Source organism: Electrophorus electricus, chromosome 6 (assembly GCF_013358815.1).
Source record: "Electrophorus electricus isolate fEleEle1 chromosome 6, fEleEle1.pri, whole genome shotgun sequence".
Classification (NCBI taxonomy): Eukaryota; Metazoa; Chordata; class Actinopteri; order Gymnotiformes; family Gymnotidae; genus Electrophorus; species Electrophorus electricus.
Window position 1 is genome coordinate 19014469 of NC_049540.1, and position 18386 is coordinate 19032854.

General features: G+C 44.4%; 2 protein-coding genes across 7 annotated transcripts in view; one reads left to right on the plus strand and one right to left on the minus strand.

The window, feature by feature from the left end:
- dbn1 (drebrin 1) overlaps positions 1-8321 on the plus strand; it is a 49418-nt gene extending 41097 nt beyond the window's left edge. For 2 of the 5 annotated variants that reach the window (XM_027000097.2, XM_035527165.1), the window contains exons 10-15: positions 714-828; positions 1739-1843; positions 3820-3912; positions 4954-5429; positions 5913-6018; positions 6189-8321. In XM_027000097.2, the coding sequence (XP_026855898.2) occupies positions 714-828; positions 1739-1843; positions 3820-3912; positions 4954-5429; positions 5913-6018; positions 6189-6241 (948 nt within the window). In that variant the 3' untranslated portion in view covers positions 6242-8321. Of the gene's footprint in view, positions 1-713; positions 829-1738; positions 1844-3801; positions 3913-4953; positions 5430-5912; positions 6019-6188 lie in introns of all 5 variants that reach the window. The other 3 variants (XR_004776171.1, XM_027000099.2, XM_027000098.2) reach the window with 3 other exon arrangements.
- Positions 8322-9317: 996 nt separating this feature from the next.
- On the minus strand, positions 9318-17311 carry LOC113571251 (proline-rich protein 7). Of its 2 annotated transcripts, none has more exons than XM_027000078.2 (3): positions 17189-17311; positions 14631-15550; positions 9318-12134 (listed from the first exon to the last, which is right to left on the minus strand). In XM_027000078.2, the coding sequence occupies exons 2-3, from the start codon at positions 15085-15087 to the stop codon at positions 11695-11697; spliced, it is 897 nt and encodes a 298-aa protein (XP_026855879.1). In that variant the 5' UTR covers positions 15088-15550; positions 17189-17311; the 3' UTR covers positions 9318-11694. The 2 variants fall into 2 exon arrangements, with proteins under 2 accessions (XP_026855879.1, XP_026855880.1); XM_027000079.2 differs by lacking the exon at positions 17189-17311 and adding an exon at positions 16235-16314.
- Positions 17312-18386: the final 1075 nt, after the last annotated feature.

Sequence of the window (18386 nt, forward strand, 5' to 3'; positions counted from 1 at the left end):
TCTGCGCATGTGCATTGGCATCATAGTTTAGACCTCAGCTTTACAACATTCAGCATGGTGGGAGCCAGGAACTGGTCTGCAGAGGAGACTAGGTTTGTTTCAAATGTTAAAAGCCGTAAATAGTTAGCAGGGTGGATGGCTGCAAAACCTGCAATAACAAACTGTTCCAACAAGTACATGAATAAACAAACGAGTGGGCTTACATGAATTTTAGAGCAAATTAGAAACAGATGGTAGTTGTTCACATCAGTGTAATATAAAGCTGAAAGTTTTATATTTATAAAGTGCCATAAGCAGCTCTAATCCACCCACTTCCCTGTTTTAAAAAATTATAGAAGAAAGTTGCTGTACATGACGTCACCCTCTTGCCCCTTATTCAATAAGTACATGTGAAGTAGGTTTCCGAGTCCGTCATATTTTTAAAGCAATTTAAAACACAAATGTGCCAACTGAGAACTTGCTAACGTGACGCTCATCTCACACTTCCTGGACTCTTGCACTGCTTGTTGTCATGGGAATGTGTACACTAAGTGGTACTGTAGGCATGCTTGTAATTCTGGATCTGAATACTGGTAATGTGCAGTTAGTCAGATTTTCATTAGGTTGCTGAGTAAAGTGTGTATATATACAGAGTTCACTTTTAATCTAACTGCAAGGAGTTCAATCAGGTTGGTGAAAACCGCAGTGCGTAAACATAGCCGATGTATCGACAGGAGGCGGCCGCCATAATCGCCCAGCGGACGAGCAACCCGCGGGAGTATTTCAAGCAGAGAGAGAAGGCGGTGGCCGGCAGCGTGGATGCCTCGCCCATCACCACCCACAGGACCGGTAAGGCTGCGTGTGGAGAGGGGGGCTGGTGATTAGCTGGCGAGGTGAGGGCATGTTAAACCACAACCAAGAGTTTTCGTTTGTCCTGCCGATCTTCCAGGCTTCAATCTGTCTATTTTTTGCGAATTAAACAACCAGTGAGGAGGCCATCTGCCTGCGCGTGGTGGGGAACCCTCTCTCTGGCCGCTCCAAGCGGACATTGCGGAAGGCAGTAAAGAGAGAGAGGTATTCTGGGAAGCATCAGATGGGGACAGTGTAGCTCTAGAGAAGCCATCCTTTATGTAAATAGCAGTGATGTGGCATTTCCTTGTAAGGACACCGCTACGAATGTTGGATACCACCGCATAACAACAGCAAAATCCCTCTGTGTTGTTCAGAGTGATGGGAGCATTTACTTTTATGAAACACGGACATGAACGAATTGCTGTCGGTTTGTGGTTAAAGTGGCAACCTTGTTTGAGGTAACAGAAAGAATCCTCTATCACCACAGAAGAACACGATTATCCTACTATTTCTGCAGGGTGTGAAGACATCCCACTAACAGCTTTTTTTTCTTCCCGTCTCTCCTCCTTCTCTCATATACTTTCATTATTCACTATTCATTCTGCCCCTTTGGTTGTGAATTCATTCTTTTTCGGTTTGTGTTTTTCACCTCTCCTGTTTTCATATCTCCTAATGACCCTTGACATGTTTTCTGCCTCAAACCCACTGACAACTAACGAACTGGTGCCGTTTCCTCTCTCCCTGCGTCTGTCGTCAATGACATGTCCGCATCATCTACGCGACTCTCCTATTCACCCTGGCATATTCTAACGCCTGCCCCACCTCCCTCGACTCTCTTTTGTTCTCCATGTCTGTCCTTCGTGTGTGTTCGCGTATCCCCCGCGGGGTCCTGTCTCCTGTCTCCCAGGCCGCTTGGACAGTCCATTCTTGAGGCAGATGCACAGTCCGTGCGAGACCAGCCCGCCCCCCTTTCGCACCCCGCCCACTGGGCGGCGGCAGCTGGGGACGCCCGGTAGGTACTGGGCCATAGGTGGCCTCGCCAGTACAGGAGCACCAGCCAGTAGGCTCCCCCTTCCCCAAAGCCCCCCCAGGTCCTATCTTCCACCCTGCCTCGCTCACTAAGACACTTACTAGAGTTGCACTGCACTGGAGTAGGTCTGACAGGCCATATTTTAAGGGTCACCTTTCTTCCCTGTGTGGACGGCTTCACAGCCCGTGAGCGCTGGAGTCACAAAATTGCACAGGTGGTACTAGCGGAGCCCCACACTGGCACATCCCTCCCTGCAAACGTGGGCTCTCCAGAGCAGCATTTTGAGTCATCGTTACCATTGGCGTCTCCCGAGGTAAGCGCTCGGAGGTCAGAGGGTGCAGACAGCTTTTGGAGGGACACTGTGTCAGGGACTCCACTTCTGCACTAGCTAAGCTAGGAACAGTCTCCTCGGTGTTCCCAGCCTTCTCATCTCACCACGGCGACTCCATTTATGTCCGAGTCGGTCTGCGTGTGTTATGCCTGTTGTCCTGTGTGAACTTTGTGGAGGTGTAAAGTGCGTTTACTTTTGAAGCCTTTGTGATGTGCACAGCGTACACAAAGACAGCACCGCCCTTCTGGCTTGGCCCTCGATTCCATAGAGCAGGGAGGCCAGTTTCCTGTTGAATCTCACTAATGCTCCCACCTCCCTTTCCCTTCGTGCTGACATACTTCCTGTGATCGACGGCACGGGCTGCACCCTTGCCCCACCCCCTGGGCTGCTTCCTGCTGGCCCGTGAGTGTCTGTGATGGGAGTTCGGCACGTGTGTCCTTGCCACTGTTGTCCTTTGAACCACGGTGCATGTTCTGTGACGATAAACAGCAGCCCTGTTTCCACCGCATCCCGACACATGCGTACATTCGCATCTCATTATTTAGGGCACCAAGAACACTACCTAGCACTAAGGTCTCTTACCTAGGTAAACAAGAACTTTTGGCTTTAGAGCAAAAAGTGAGAATCTTTCTCAGGAGGCTGCTGTTTCCATATGTACACAGTGTTCCATCGCCGTGGTCAGTTAGTTTATGTGTATTATCCGTTATGTAAGCTCCTCATTCCTCGGAAAATTCTCCTACATAGTAGTGTTTGGGCTTGGACGCTTGTGTGATTGACTCTTAGTTGTGAATGGTTGTGCTTGTCTTTTGAGTGCTAAAGCACATCTGTTTTTTGTCATTTCTTTCTTTAATTGTGGAGCAGACTTTAAGTATTCTTGTTAAATTTTGGATCTGTACAGATGTCACCAATTCGCCTGTTTGCATGGCTACTATGGGAAATCTTTGGCATCATTAGTTCAATATTTCAGTCCTCAGTTAAAATGTAGTACAGAATACAATGTTTCATGACAGTGTCTCAGTGATCCATCAAATACCTGTTAGAAACTGTTTTTCCCTTGCCATTCAGCTATTTTCATCCTGAAGCATGAGAGTAGCCAAATGGGAGCCGAGTTGGAGCATATTTGAGATGTGCAGTGGCTTCTTACTCCTGAGACTGAATGTACCAGATCAATTTGAATGTGTATGTCTTGGTCCTGTAGAACACTGAGATACAGTCACAGTTTTCATCTTGGTGCCAAATGTTTGCGAACACTTCACTTCTCCGCTATCCGAAGCAGCAGATGCATGCCCGGAACGGTGATTTTGTAAGTGTTTTTCTGATCTCAGTAAATCAGTGGGCTCCTCCTTTTCCCTCATTCTGAATGTAGACGGTGTTTGTCTGGGAGCACTTGCATGCGATTCGTGGTGTCCTCCTCTTACCTGCACATTTGAGTCGTGCGGTGTCCAACACGTGCACAGGCAGTGGAAGGCTCCACTAGCACGCTATGTGCGCCATCTGCATCACCTACCTTGTCGTGGTGACCTTTTATTTGCAACCGTCACCGTCGTGGCGATCTTTGGCCGTGCCCAGTCTGTCTGGCTAAAGGCTTGCTCTCACTGTGCTCTCCTAGATGACCCGGTCGACGAAGGCGGCTCCGAGTGCATCTTGGCACCCGTGTCGGTCACACCCATTCCTAAGATCGCCATTCAGGAAGACAAAGAGGAGAGCAGCCAGGAGTGGGGTAAGACCAGGAAATGGGAATTTGCCTGGTGGCTCGGTACACCACAAAACAGGGAATAATAAATAATTTTTTTAGGACAGAGAGGATTATAATGTAAATGATGATATGTTATCTTATAAACTGCCACAAAAGTTCTAGGGCATATATAGTGCTACAGTGCTTAAAATTTGGGCCAACCATAGTAAAACAGCTGTATCAACAAAATTTTATATTCCCTTCTCAGGATCTTTATTTTTGCCTGTCCCCTGATACTCACTGCCTGCTGCTTGTAGTGGTTTAATATTGCTTATTTTTACAATAAAAAGCCATAACCCAGAAAATAATCCAGCCCACACCCATTCCAAGTTGAGCAGACATTTTATTTATTATATATAGACCCTCCAGATATATACAGCACTTTTGACAAAGGCATATTTAAATACTTAATATGTTAAGTTATTTAAGTAATTCACGTAAAAGTCTCATCAGGTTCTCCCGAGGGAGGCAGTTTGATTAGTTCATGGAGGCTCCCCAGGACATATGAAGCAGCCTTCATTCGACATAATAAGCTCTACAGCTGGGAGGTTGTTATTGCTTCAGCCCTCTCCAACCCCACCCTCCCCCGTCCTGATCAGGCCTCTCCGACCCCACCCTCTCCCATCCTGATCAGGCCTCTCCAGCAAATGGGCCCTAATGACATGGCCTGGGACTCATTTGTTTGCAGAGTCTCCACTTGTCTTCACAGCTCACTGGCTCTCCACTTTTGTGTGTGTGCGCCCCGGCTGCACCGTTGGACGTCCCGTGCCAAAGTGCTCTGCTGGGACCTAATTTACTATTTGTTATCAGAACAGCAAAGACCCATGCCTACAGATGTCTTTTATTATGCCAGCACTCCCTCAGAATTGGGGTGTGGAGAGTAGCTGTTATTTTGGGTGGTGTCTCACAGACGTACAGATCAGCAGAAAGAGATTCATGGAATGTGCCGAGCAGGGCTCTTAGCCGCGAGACTGTAGAACATTCTAAACGAGTCCACGTGTGTGACTTTCTTGTGCTGCCCCCCAGTCCCCGAGTCACCCCAGCGAGCGCCGGTGCAAGAATGCGGCCCGGCAAAGCCCGTTCAGAGCGTGGCGCCGCAGGCCAGCTCCACGGATCTGTCATACGCTGGCGTGGATGACGGGCCGCTCGACCCGTGGGACAGCGGTTTGGTACCTGCCGCCGCCGCCGTCGTCGTCCCGTCCTCCCCGGCTGCCTGCCTCGTGGACCTAATGGCTGACTCCCCTGAGGCGCTCCCCGTCGGCCCGACTGCTGATGTCCCCCAGGCCTTGCTGAGTTTCGACGAGGTGCTCGATGCCCCCTTCTGCCCTGGCCCGGAGGACGACCCATCCAGCCTGGTGGATGTGGATGTGGCTGGGTCGCACCAGATGACCCTGAGCTACCAGCAGGCCCTGCAGCATGCCTCAGCCTCTGACAGCCAGGACCTGGACGACAGCCAGCTGCTGATGACCAACGGGGACACACTGCTCAAAGAGGGGACCCAGGTCAGTGCAGGGACACACTGTTAAAGCACTGCACACAGTGTGGTTTCACCTAAAAACAGAAACAGTGTCATTGTCTGACTGTCCTCAGAACTTTTATCTGTTAACTTTAATGCATTGGAATGATGGGTAGTGTAGAACTAACGTGTAGATTTTACGTTTGTATTCTTGTCAGGTCGTCTTCCATACAAGCGCAACACATGCTGTTTCTTTAAGCCTGCCGACCTGCATGAATACAGGATTAAGCAACTCACTTGTTTTGCCACTAGATGGAATCAAAGCACCCACTATAATGATGTGGATGTGCTCGTGCATACTGTCCTTGTGCCAGTGCCAGTGCCTAGCAAACACAGTAAGGTAGCTAATTGGGTACCTAATTGGCCTGTGAAAGAAGATGACACACACTAAATACAGAATCTTCTGATGCGTTTGAGTGGAGACTTTAACAGGTGGGTATCTGAGTTTCGTTTTCTTTTATCGTAACAGGCGAGTGAAGGCTACTTCAGCCAGTCACAGGAGGAGGATTTTGCCCAGTCTGATGAGTGCTCTGCAAAAGTGAACCCAACGCCAGTATTTTATAACAAACCTCCAGGTAGGCCACCATGACACCTTGCAGTTAGTCAAAATGAACACTGAACGTGAATGTTATGTTCTTGCTTCACCATCACACACATACCTTTTGGTTGGCTGTGACAGGTTTTCCCTCCTTTTCAGATTAGGTTTGTTGAAACTTTTCGTCTCCTACATTTATCTCTTCTGCAGAAATTGACATCACATGCTGGGACACAGACCCTGTGGTGGATGATGAGGACTAAGGGTGGCAGAGGGTAGAGGCCTACACCTACAACAAAGCCAATTTCACAAAGGTTATTACAATTTCTTGCATCAGAAAATTGATCTGATGTTTTAGAGAAAACAAAACAACAACAAATGCTTGCCGCTGAAAAGGATTCAGGTTATTGTTAAAGATGCTAATGGGTTTAGGCAGTCATGATTGGTTTGTGTGCATGTGTGGGCATGTGTGGATGTTTGTGGTGGTATTTATTTCTTTTCTCTTTTGCTATGCAGAGTATAGCACAGTGTGTAATTAGCGCTCACCTGTGTTGTATTGACTCCCTGTGCCTGACAGGTGTGACCAGTAGCAGATAGTGTCCTGTTTCTCGTGATGTGTCACAACCTGGAAGGACACAGGGCCTTGAAGGTTCGTAGGCCTAGCCTGTCCAGCCATGGTAGTAGCACTACCCCCCGGTTAGTCGTCCAGGCTAGTAACGCGCACCTCGCATGTTTCAATCAGTCAGCAGAGTTTATGCCCACCATGGCCTTAGCTGCGATGTCACATTTGGCCTCGGACTGTTCAAACACCGAAATCAGACTCAGAGTAGACGCAGACCACTTGCAAGCTGCTTTGGTAAAAGAATAAAGTGCTTGTTGTACTAGATTGTCCATTTTGCCAGTTCTAAATCTGTATTTCCAACTCATGCTATACAGGATGGTGCATCACGATTGGTGATGCTCAGTTCCCTTGGGTACCATTACACTCAAATTTAGTAACCATTTTTAGAAAACATTGCTTAAATGCGAAAATTTGAAGCAGTTCTTTTTCATCTTGTGCTGGATGTTTCAAATATGTTGACATTTTCACACGTTTGTGTTGGTGTAAGAGCCCTATAGGACTTAGAAGCAGGTGGCATATGTATATTTTGAGTAAGAAAAATCTATACAACAGCTTGGTATTCTGAACTTTTTTTAATGGTTGCAATAGCAGTAGCTTCAAGTTTGTCAAATAACTTAGGCAATAATTTTGGAAGACAGTTGGGGAATTTGTTTAATGCACATTTAGCTATGTGTGGGTGTATATGTACAACATGTGCTAAGATTTTATGGGGAAGTAAAATTTACTGTGGATATTTTGATTTCGTATTTGCTTTTACTTTCGTGCCCTAATCCAAAGAGAGGACATTCCCATCTTGATTTTAACCTCTAGAAACCACTCCACAAATTAGAATCACTGCAACCTCAAAAGCATACTAATGAATATTATTTAACCATCAGTTTTGCTTCGCCTCAACAAGTATTTGTCACTGGTAGTGAATCCAGTTCTTAATTGCAATCCGCAGTCCCTTCCAAGTTTAAATGGAAGTACTGAAACTCAAGTAATTTCCATGTAGAATATGTAGAATAATTTCTGCCATCACCCCTCCAAACCAGTTTGAACTGGTTGTTTATTTTAAATTGCCCTTACTGTGTGCCCTTCAGAGCGTCGACTGTCCTCAGTCTTCCATAGTTTCATATTTCCAACCCCTTTTGTACAAACCCTGTCAGTAGAGGCCCTAAAAACCCTTGATTTTAGCAGTGTGTGAAATAAGCAAGCAATAATCCTAAACCAATAGTATTGTTTTGTAAATAGTTCTAATATTAGTCATATCAACACAGTACTACCGCGATTAACATACATGTAATTGTGGCCTACAAAAACAAAGATTGGCATAGGATTGGGTGGGGATGCTTTATCTGGATGTTTCACACGAACTAGTTTTGATGAGAGCCAACCCGCATCTTTAACAGTAACCGAGGCCCTTTTGACACAACTTTTAATGTACTCTTCAACCTCCAAACTCCTGGGTAGTGGTTCTAATGCTTCTCTCTTCTTCTTACACTACTAGGAGACTACTACTATTACTATTGTTACTATTACTACGACTATACTAAGTTCCCTTTCGTCCCTGAAGCAAGGCTTAGCAACCTTTTTGGAGTCTTTTTTTAATTATTTTTTTCTATCTCTACCCTTTTTCCGTCTGCTTCTCACACGCTGTTTTTGAAACAAGCACAAGATCTTTTGTGACATGCGATGTGCTTCTGTATGTTAATAAAAGATTTCAAAAACCCTCCATTTACCACACTGGTTCAAAGCTTTTTCTTCTTTGTATTTTACACACCCCGGGTGTTTTATATTTTCAGATTCTTCTGAGTCATGTTAATGTGTAATTAAATACATGTTTCTAGAACAGATTTTTAGCTGCTATGAGTTCGGGTAACCATGTGTTCTCACACACATGTCATACAGCAGGCAGTATAAACACTGCGTGATGTACATTCACAGTCTATGAAAGCAGATAATACCTCAGATATAAACTTGTGGGTTAGAAGTAGAAGCCTCCCCAAATATTTAAATTATTTGTATGCTCAAGTAATACAGATTTAATATGATCCCTTTATTACTTATTCACTTTTCAAATAAATTTGATCTGCCTGTCAGGAAAAAAATGTATGACTGACAGATCACAAGAGGGGGGTGTCCCCTGCGATGAAGAAAGTTTATGCTAAAAGAGCTGAGAAAAGGGGTGGCAACACAGTGACTAGGACCATGGGAACACGACGTGTCTCTTATTCATTTATTTGCGGTACACAAACCACTCGTGGACACGAGGGGGTCGTGCGCTGAATGGATGGATGTCTGCTGTTCACTTTTATTATTCTATGTAAACATGCACAGGGATCTCTGTTTTGGTCGCTTAGCAACAATGTGGCAGAGGAACGACACTTTACACCTCTGTCTTTTGCCACTCTCTAGCCATGGAAACGAAAAATGAGAACTAAGAGCAAAACAAACACTTTTAAATGGGAGCAAAGAAAACTGCACCATGACCAGGATGACTACATTTCATAAACAAATTCACAAAGGGACAGAACACTTGAAAGTTGTAATTCCCACTTCACCTCCGGTGATTTTAATGCTTGGAATTCAGTTGAACATGATTATTCTCATAGACTTTTCAAGGTGTACTGATTTTTACACCAAAAGAAACTGATTCTGTCGATTGTCTTGGAGCAATATTAATATTTAAGGTTGCAAAAATATACATGATTTCTCTGAATATATATATATACAGAGCCATCTTAAGTATTAAAATATGTAATTAAATATTAATTCTCATTTTCCTTGGAACAGAGAGAGGGTCATACAGTGGCCTCCCTTCTCATGGTCTGCTTATGGCTTTACTGTCCTAGTGCCCAAATCTATAAGCCCTGGGTGCTCAGAGTTCCCTCTTATCAGTCATTTCATGAAGTCTTTCAAGGGTCTGCTACCCTTGGACAAATTTGACATTGGGTTGCAGCGATTTCAGAACCAACCTCGATGCATCATTTTTTTCCTCATTACAGTTAAAACATTGGCGGTGGGATTTTCATTATTTTTGCAGGTTTTAAATAATATACGACTCCATGCAGCCTGTGATGGAGGTTGAACTTGCACCTTACCCTGCTCAAACAAATCTCTGCCTCGGGAGTGCATGGTGCTGAGACCTCTGTGGCTCGCTGTTCTAAGGATTGTTACAATGTAGCAGACTGGCCATAGGGCAACTTCAGTGTCTAAAACGCGCAATTACTGACTTTGTGAGCCTTTTTAAAGCGTCATTCTAAATGTGCACTGCATAATTGCCCCACTAATTACTGCAGATGTGTTATCTTCATTTGTACCAGGCTTCCAAAATAGAGTGTGCCCTAATCAAATTTATTTTGAATGTGCTTGCTAGATGCGTGAAAGCAACATTCATGTGCTGTGACTGTAACAATGGGGGCCATTAGCTTGAGAGAGGGAGAAAGCAAAGAGACACAAGGAGAGACAATGGCAGTAATGGATGGCTCAGACTAGTTGAAATCAAGGCAAAGGTTGCCACACTAGAACCGTGGGCTGGGATGCCAAATCGGGTTTTGCTACCATGACTCGGAGGAGCACCATTCAAAAAGGAGATCCAAAGCCAAAGAACCAATACAGCCACTGCTGTGCTAAAGAAGGAGTAGGGGGTGGCGGGTGGAGTGAGCAATATTTCAAAGAAGATCATTCATAATAAAAATGGCAGTCTAGCATAGAATGCCTTCCAGCATCCTGAACATTCTGAACACAACCATTTGTTTCTGATCAGAGCAAATGACTTCTAGGAAATGAATGGTGACTATCTTACAAATGGTAATGATCAAAGTTCGGCCTTGATGCAGCTCGTCATGCTGGGTTTTTTTTTGTTTTGTTTTTCAGAAATGTGCCATGTGTAAAAAGAAATGCCCATAAATTTTTAATTCACATTATTTTTGAGAGGATTATTAATGAACTGTGGAACCAGTCTATGGAGAATTTAAAGGAGATGAAAAATTGCATCATTATAAAAAATTTCAAACACCAACAAATTTCTCACAATGGGGTACTGGTACTCAATCTTTAAACTTAAAAAAAAAAAGACGACAACAACTGATAAATATGTCTGCGTCCTCTTGTACCCACATAGACTAATGAATTGAAAGCTGTGGGAAACATTCTGAGCAAATGAAGACACCAGACAGTTATAAAATTGTAACTACTTGCCAGTTTCAGAACATTTTAGAGTAGAGCAGATGGTTACCCCAAAGGATAGCTTAAAAAATTCCTGGTCACTTTCAGGAGAACCGAAATCCATTTGAAGTTTGCCAGAGCAGCAAGGTGAGCTCTCACAGTTTATAAAGAATATTTTGTACAGTTGAGCAGCAAGATGAAGATAGTCTGAGAGTCAGACGGTGCCAGTACAACAGCTTTACCTTTCCAGTGAAACATCATTCCATTCAAGATGCCCATTTCCTAGATCTCCAACATCACTGACTGAACTGTATTATGTTTATTTACATGCTACCTACATAAGGAGTGACAGGACTTCTCATCAACCATAAACTAGACAGTGAATGATGGCATACACTTGGCTGAGTGTTAGTGCTTCCATGCAGCAAAGTGGCAAATAAACTGAAGTACTGGCACAGGACATGGCCCCAGGCTATGGATATGGCTACAGTATAGACCATGGATATTTTGCCATGTTGTGGCCTTGTACTATATCTAGTGTTCAAAGACAGGATTGCAGATGCCATCTGCACTGTATGAGTCTGAAGTGGAGAAGGAAGGCAGGAGAAGAGACCGTGAGGCGTTGGTGGGCTGCAGACAACTCCAGGGAGCCATGGCAACAACGCTCACATAATAGCTGCTGCTCTGCATCAGGCACGGACGCCGCAGAGAACAGGAGAGAGGAGGAGCCACAGAGGGAGAAAGCTAGAGAGAGATGCATCTGCTGTATAGTCTTCTCATAAAGGTATGAGATGGAGAAAGATGGCCATTCGTTCCCTTGAGAGTTTTAATAAGGGGGAAAAAATGAGACACTGAAAAGAAACCGAGTCTCTCGAACAGCAGTTGCCGTTGTGTGTATCGTGGGCGTCAGGACAGGAGTGGGATGCAGGGGTCCCGCCTGGAGGCTCACACTGCAGTGCTGCGGCCCAGCAGAGGGAAGGCGGTGGGCAGACCGCAGCCCTGATCCAGGCCACGCAGGCTGTGCAAGCCCAGGTCTGTGTGGGTCCGGCCCTCACGGGGCATGGTGGCGATGGCTGAAGCCTGGGGCTCTGCTGGCAGGTTGTTGTGGTTGAGGTCCATGGTGGCCAACAGGTGTCCCAGCGAGTCCCAGCGCCTGGCGGAGGGCAGGCGAATGAGCGAGGAGTAGCCGCGTTCAGGGAGAGCCGTTTTCCTGGTCTCGGACTCCTGGTGCTCCCGGGAGGAGCGCGGCGCCGGCTTGGTGTACGTCCCACCCCGGGGGTCAGCAAGGACTTCACTGTAAGGAGGTGGAGGGTCCTCCATAAGAACTGCCTCCTCATAGCAAGGGGGTTTCCCACAAGCATCACTGTCGACTGGGGGAGCAGGGGCTGGATTTGTGTGGGGATTAAAGAGACAGAAAGAGGAAGTTATAAACTTGTGAATGAAAAGCGCAAGTACTGAAAATATGTAGACAGAATAAATAATAGTAAAACATTTTTTTTAAAACCCTGACCACAATAATGTTGTATCTGAGGACTCTCCAATTGAAATTACTCAAGGAATTGGGCCCTGAAATTTAGCAGATACTCTGATTCGTTTTGACTAGGGGTATTCAGCTAGAGGGGAACATGCTGTCCCCCACTGTTTTACATTTTGATCCAGCTCAGAAATTATGAAGGGCTTCATCAATTTCTGATGAGCTAAATCAGACTTTTTATGGCAGAGAATGATTTGGGGAGAGAGCCTGAGAACCAGAGCTGAAGACCGATAGTTTAGTTAGATAGTCTCGTTGCATCCAATCACCCACCCACAAAAGCGAGTTTAACTTTCTAACAATGGAGGAAATTTGGCCAATAATCTCACAGGTTAGAAAGAGAGGTTGTATAGTTGGTTCATAAAAAAGGTGATCTATGAAGTCTGTAAAGGATAGTCTAAAAACATGATGTGCAAGAAGTTAACCTAAATCTATAAGCTGGTAAGATGGCTATATGTAAAAACAGGCTAGCAGAAGAAAAAAAAAATAGCCACCATACAGCAGGGCTTGGCATTCTTTTTATTTTAGGTGCACCATGTGGACATAGTTTTATCTGCGCCAGCAAGTTCAGCCTTCAGTCCAGCAGGTAAAAGCTGGGTTAGATTTGCCCCTGTGCAGAGACATGATAAAGCACCTCATTGAGGCCAGAGATAAAGATGTGTTGATGATCAGCTGCATCAGGCTTGCAGCTTAATTGCATAGGGTCGTGGATTTTGTGGGGTTTTTTTTCCTCTTGCAACTGTGCTTTTGCTATAGTGAATGATAAAAAGCTGATTGAAGCTCAAAGGGTACTTTTCACAACAGACCACTCTGGTTATTGGCCCTTCTCCATTATCATCAGTGCTCATGGTCTTTGTGTAGGAACTAGCCATGTGGTGGTGGGAAACTTAGGGAAAGTATGGTTTGCTCTCATTTTGTAACCTAAACACTTTTTCCTTTTTCTTTTTAAAAGGGCTCTTGAATTTGAATGCTCCTGACACTTTATATTGAGCAAGTTCAAATCAGATGTGGTTAAGCCACATTCAAAGGGCATTCACATACTGATCATAATAACGAGTACTGATCTACTCATTATCATAGACCATCTGGCTTTGATAACCCTCAGAAATCTTGAATGAGTAGGCCACTGTAATGGAATGCACCCACTTCTCAATCCCTCTAGGTTGTCATGGAAACATAATACCAAAAAACAAACAAACCCTGACTTAAATCTAAATCATATTTTTCATCAATCTCAAGGCTACACGTGGCTTTTTTCACATGAAGGAAGATTAAAAAAAAAAAAAAAAAAAAAAAAAAAAAAAAGGATATTCCATGTGATTGGTCATTTTGTTTTCTGTGTCGGCCGTGTGTCAGATGTGAACACATAGCCCATGTGCACCTTAGCCAGCTAACACAAGGATGCAGTACTGGAGACGGTGTCAGAGCCTGCTTCCTAGTGGCAGGATTACCCTTTCTCCCCGAAACTGGGCCCACTAGACCACAGCCCTTAAGACAGAATAGCTGCTGTTGCACAGCCACTAAAATTGACCTACAGTGAACATTGCTGTGATTCGCTTCATAAACCTCTCTAGTCATTGTGGGATCATTCAATGCAGTGAACAGTCAGGCCATTCAGTGAAGATGGCAAAGGCTTTAAAATATGGCTTTATGTCAGGTGGTGCTAATGAAATTATAATGGGTTTATTTAGCTGTGCATTCATGGATTTACTGCAATGAAGAATGTCTCCAATGGAAGTCACCGACTCCTCATTCTTTATTAGCTCTCGCAGAAATAACAGTATGCCTGAGGGATTCTGGACCTTCGAGACATTGCAAGCTTCATTTTACCATGGTGAAGATCTGAATTATTCCTGACTTGCTCTTTGAAGGGCTGACTTCTTATTCAGCCACGGTCTTAATGTGTGGTCATCAGTCCTGTATGTCTGGCCCTCTTTTAAAGGGATGTTTTTGCCCCAGGCCAGGGAACCTCTGTCTCTGGCAGCCTGCCCAGCTGTGAGAGCACATGACCAGGCCGTCTCTCGTTGCTCCTCACTGCCTGCTGTCCTCTCCTGCCCACTCACCACCCACACACCACTCTCTGTTACCATGTCTTGCATGAAGGAATTCGGCTCAGCTCTGTGTGAGGTGTGGATGTTTTCCGCAGCACATCCTGATTAAGCAGACTACAGGTTTGAGGCTTATAGGTCTGTTTAGTGGCCAAGAGGCTGTTGTAAGATGATTTACAATGATGTAGAACATTTATGGATGTGTCTAAGAGGATTTGAGCTTTTTAGTAGGTGTATGAATACTAAAAGTAAAGGTAAAGTGCAAAGGTTTACAAATTAAGAGCCCTATGAGAGCACCCTACCTTGAGGTGGGGTCCAGTTCCCTTGGGTGATGGTGTGAGCGACTGGTACTTGCGAAGGCATCATTTGAGGAGGCAGGCAGAATTGCGGTGGCTCCCTGGTAGGGTATCCCATTCCTGTACACTCCAGGGGCTCCCTAAGAGGGTATCTCACTCCCGTACACTCCAGGGCCTCCCTTGGAGGGTATCCCATTCCGGTACCCTCCAGGGATTCTATCGCTGGGTATCCTGTACCTGTGCACTCCAGGGGATCTCTGGAGGGGTAAGCGGCATTTGTGCACTCAAGGGGCTCGAGCTCTAGGGCCCGTAGGCACTGTTCTCTCAGCCTGTCCTCACGGCGCCGCTTTAGCTTGCGCTGCAAAAAGCTGCAGAAGCAGCACACCATGACAATGAGGGCCCAGACGAGCCAAAAACCAGCGAAGCACGCCAAGAAAGTGTAGGTGCCCTGTGACATTACCATGTCCGTTTCTTTGATAAGGCTCTTTGCACACCCCAGTAAGAGGAACAAAATGTCACACGGAACACTTTGTTCTTGTGGTGATCTGGCAAAGTTCAGTCGTTGAGTCTCAAAACGAAAACAGGATGTCTTAAAATCATATTTCTCCAAATCGGATCTAACGGATTTGAAGGGTGATTGAGAGCATTTTTTTTCAGGCTAGTTGTTAACAGAAGCCAAAAGACGTAGCCTGAGGAAAAGCTTGTCCCAAGTGTACGTCCTGTAGCGTGTGTAATGCGCCGCAAGTGTGGTGTCACCAAATGACCTCCTAAAGTGTGGCAAGAGATCCCTTCCAAGAAAAAAATTGGATTTCCACGGATACTTTTCTTGACAGCTGGTGCAACTGTAAGGCAGAGCCAAGGTCTCCTCCTGCACGGTGGTCCTCAGAACGGCCTCTTCAGATCTCCAGAGGACGCCAGCTTACATGCTGCACAACAAAAGGAAAGGACATGGATGGGGGGGCAGTCATCATTTACAAACTTGTCAAATTTTCAAAACACAGACGGCAAAAATTTGAGACAACGGCCTCTTTCATAATTAATCTCAGCTGTTCAAGCACAGCTCTCACAATGACTTTAGGGGGTGGGTATCATTTTCACATATTGGCACATATTGCTCCTCTCAAACCTCTCTCTCACTCACTCTCTCTCTCTCTCTCTCTCTCTCTCTCTCTCACACACACACACACACAAACAAACAAAATTAAACAAAACCACGGCCTTCTTAGAATCACGAGCATATGACAATACTGTCAATAGCATGAATTCTCATTGAGTAATCTAATTTAGCTCTGAATTGAACACTTGGATGTGACAGATCCTTTCAGCATGACACCTCATTGACTGTTAATGATATCTCTAAACATGCCAGTTTCCCTGCTTCCCACCTGCAAACCAAAATGCCACCACTGCCTCCCATTAAATCCAGTTATGCAACCATCTCTCTTCCGCACACGTTTACTGTCTCTGTAATCAAGTCATGACTTCCTCTGCATGCGCAACATAATTCCATCTTGGACCATTTCAGATTCTCCTCCCGCCGACCTTGGAGAGAGAGCTTACATCAATGCCTTGCTTTGTTTATCAGTTTATCATTGCTGTCGCTGACTCACCACAGTGCTTCTAAAATCCACAGAAGCTACTCGGCATTTTCTCCCCAGCACCCACATGGTTATTTTATGCCCATCGTCTGTGCATTACCAGAGCTGCTTCCCACAGGCAGGGTTATCTCTGCTTGTGTCTAAATGTCACTGTTGGGTTGATGATTCTGGGAGTCTGAGGGAGTGTCCAGCTGGCCTTAGTTACTTGGCTGCTGGTACATGAATGGATGGAATGAAAGCTGTCATCGCTCTCTACTTAAGTGAATCAGAAAAGTAACTTTGTTCCACCCTCTTAGTTCCTATGATATGCGTTAATTTACTGCAGTGAGCAGTGAATACAGTAACACGTCAATAATGAATAAACATTCAAAATAAATGCATACAAAAACTATTCAGTTTTAAGTTACAATTTCCGTGAATAATAAAAAATGAATAAATGGATAAAATAATAGCTAGGTTCTACTCTGGTTCTCTGAAAAGTAATTGTTTAAGATTAACGAGCATGTGTGTGTCCAATCAGAAATAAGCAAACGAACACTGTAATAGACTCCTAATAACTATTAAGCAGATGAACAAAATTCTCTATCACCCCCAAACAACTATTAGAAAAATGTGTCATTTAGGAGAGTATTGCTCTAACAAAACACTTTCGTTTTAATAAAAAACATTGTGAAATATAGTAAACATTAAAAAATCTAGCCTGCGCATCACCACGGAGCATAAACAGAAAGGCGAATTCCTTGCGCGTAGATGACACCTAGTTTTTGGCCGTTTTGACGACCTCGGTGTGTTTATTATCATAAAATAGTACATTTTACCTTACATGCGTCTGTGAACAAATCATTCAAATGTCCAAACGTGTGGTAGAACCGACGAGGCACAACACGACTCAATCCGCAAGTTGCTCACGTTGTTAATAACAGGTTCAAACTCATTTTACACGTGCACATTTACAATTATATTTACCTCGATAAACAAAAATCTTACGTATTCCCCGTCACTGCCCGGAGCGTGCTTTTAAATTGATCCAATACTTGCATTTCACGCGATCTTGTAATTAAAATACACCTACACTGCCACTCATCTGACGATGTGTAATCACGAGTGTTATTTCGTGCTGTGGTTCAAATGGAGCAATACGATTCTCCAAAGATACAGACTTCTGGATGCTCCACCTTTTTAACCGTTTCTAGAACGAAATAATGAAGCTGTGATGGTTTCTACTCACGAATGTTTTTTTTTTGTTGTTTATTTTGCTACGTCTTTTGCCTCTGGAATGACCTGATCGTTTTAGATCACATGGCACACTTACTGTAAATCTGCATACTGTACTCACACACCTGTGGAGTGAAGTGGGCGCATTTCTGACAACTAATAAGCAGGCAGCAGGAACATTTTTAAAAGTCTAGCATTTGATAACGGTATCACTATTGGGATAGTAATTAGAGTCGTGAGAAAGGTAGTTTAATGTAGTGTTGATTGAGTGTATGTTTAATTGAGTGTATGTTTGTTCTGTTCTTCTGAAGCAAACTGTAAGTTAATTTGTTTGTAGGGCTCACAGAATGAATGCTTTTCAACATAGGGTCCTGGTCCTGAAACCAGCACACTTCAACCAGTAAACTCTTGATCAGTTCAGACTCTGGGTTTGTTTGAGAGCTCAGAGTAGAACAAACATGTGAACCTGATAGAAGCACACAAGGACTGTTTAGACCTTCTATTCTAAACCAGTCCAGAGAAGGTCTGAGTTCACTGTAACCTCCTCAATCCCCAGTGAATATTGTTGTGTGTGCATGCAAGAAGGCACTTATTTGATGCATGTCTCACAGGGAACTTGGACTTAGTATGGGACTAAAAGGATGGACTAAGAGGATACAGCCCTCTTACATCAAATTATTTTTCAAGTGATTTTCACAAATTTACAATGTTGGAATAAAATCACAAGGGTTTTTCTACAGGTTTGTGGCATACTCCCATCATCTCAGTCATTTGGTGTAAAGTCATCAGGATAGCTGTCTTAAGTCTATCTTTTTCTCATCTTAATGTTCCGATAAAATCAACTATTTAATATCACACACACAAGGCAGCTGTGTCCAAAAGCTGATTCTGTTTCTGCTCCATTGTTCAACAGTTGCTCTTCTTTCCAACATGAGCATGATGGGAAATA

What these genes read in the sequence shown, in the direction of transcription:
- LOC113571251 (XM_027000078.2), bottom strand. Translation starts at nt 15,087, where the DNA reads ATGGTAATGTCACAGGGCACCTACACTTTCTTGGCGTGCTTCGCTGGT. An exon ending in GAACTGGACCCCACCTCAAG is followed by an intron (nt 12,135 to 14,630) that starts GTAGGGTGCTCT and finishes ACACAAATCCAG; the next exon opens with CCCCTGCTCCCCCAGTCGAC.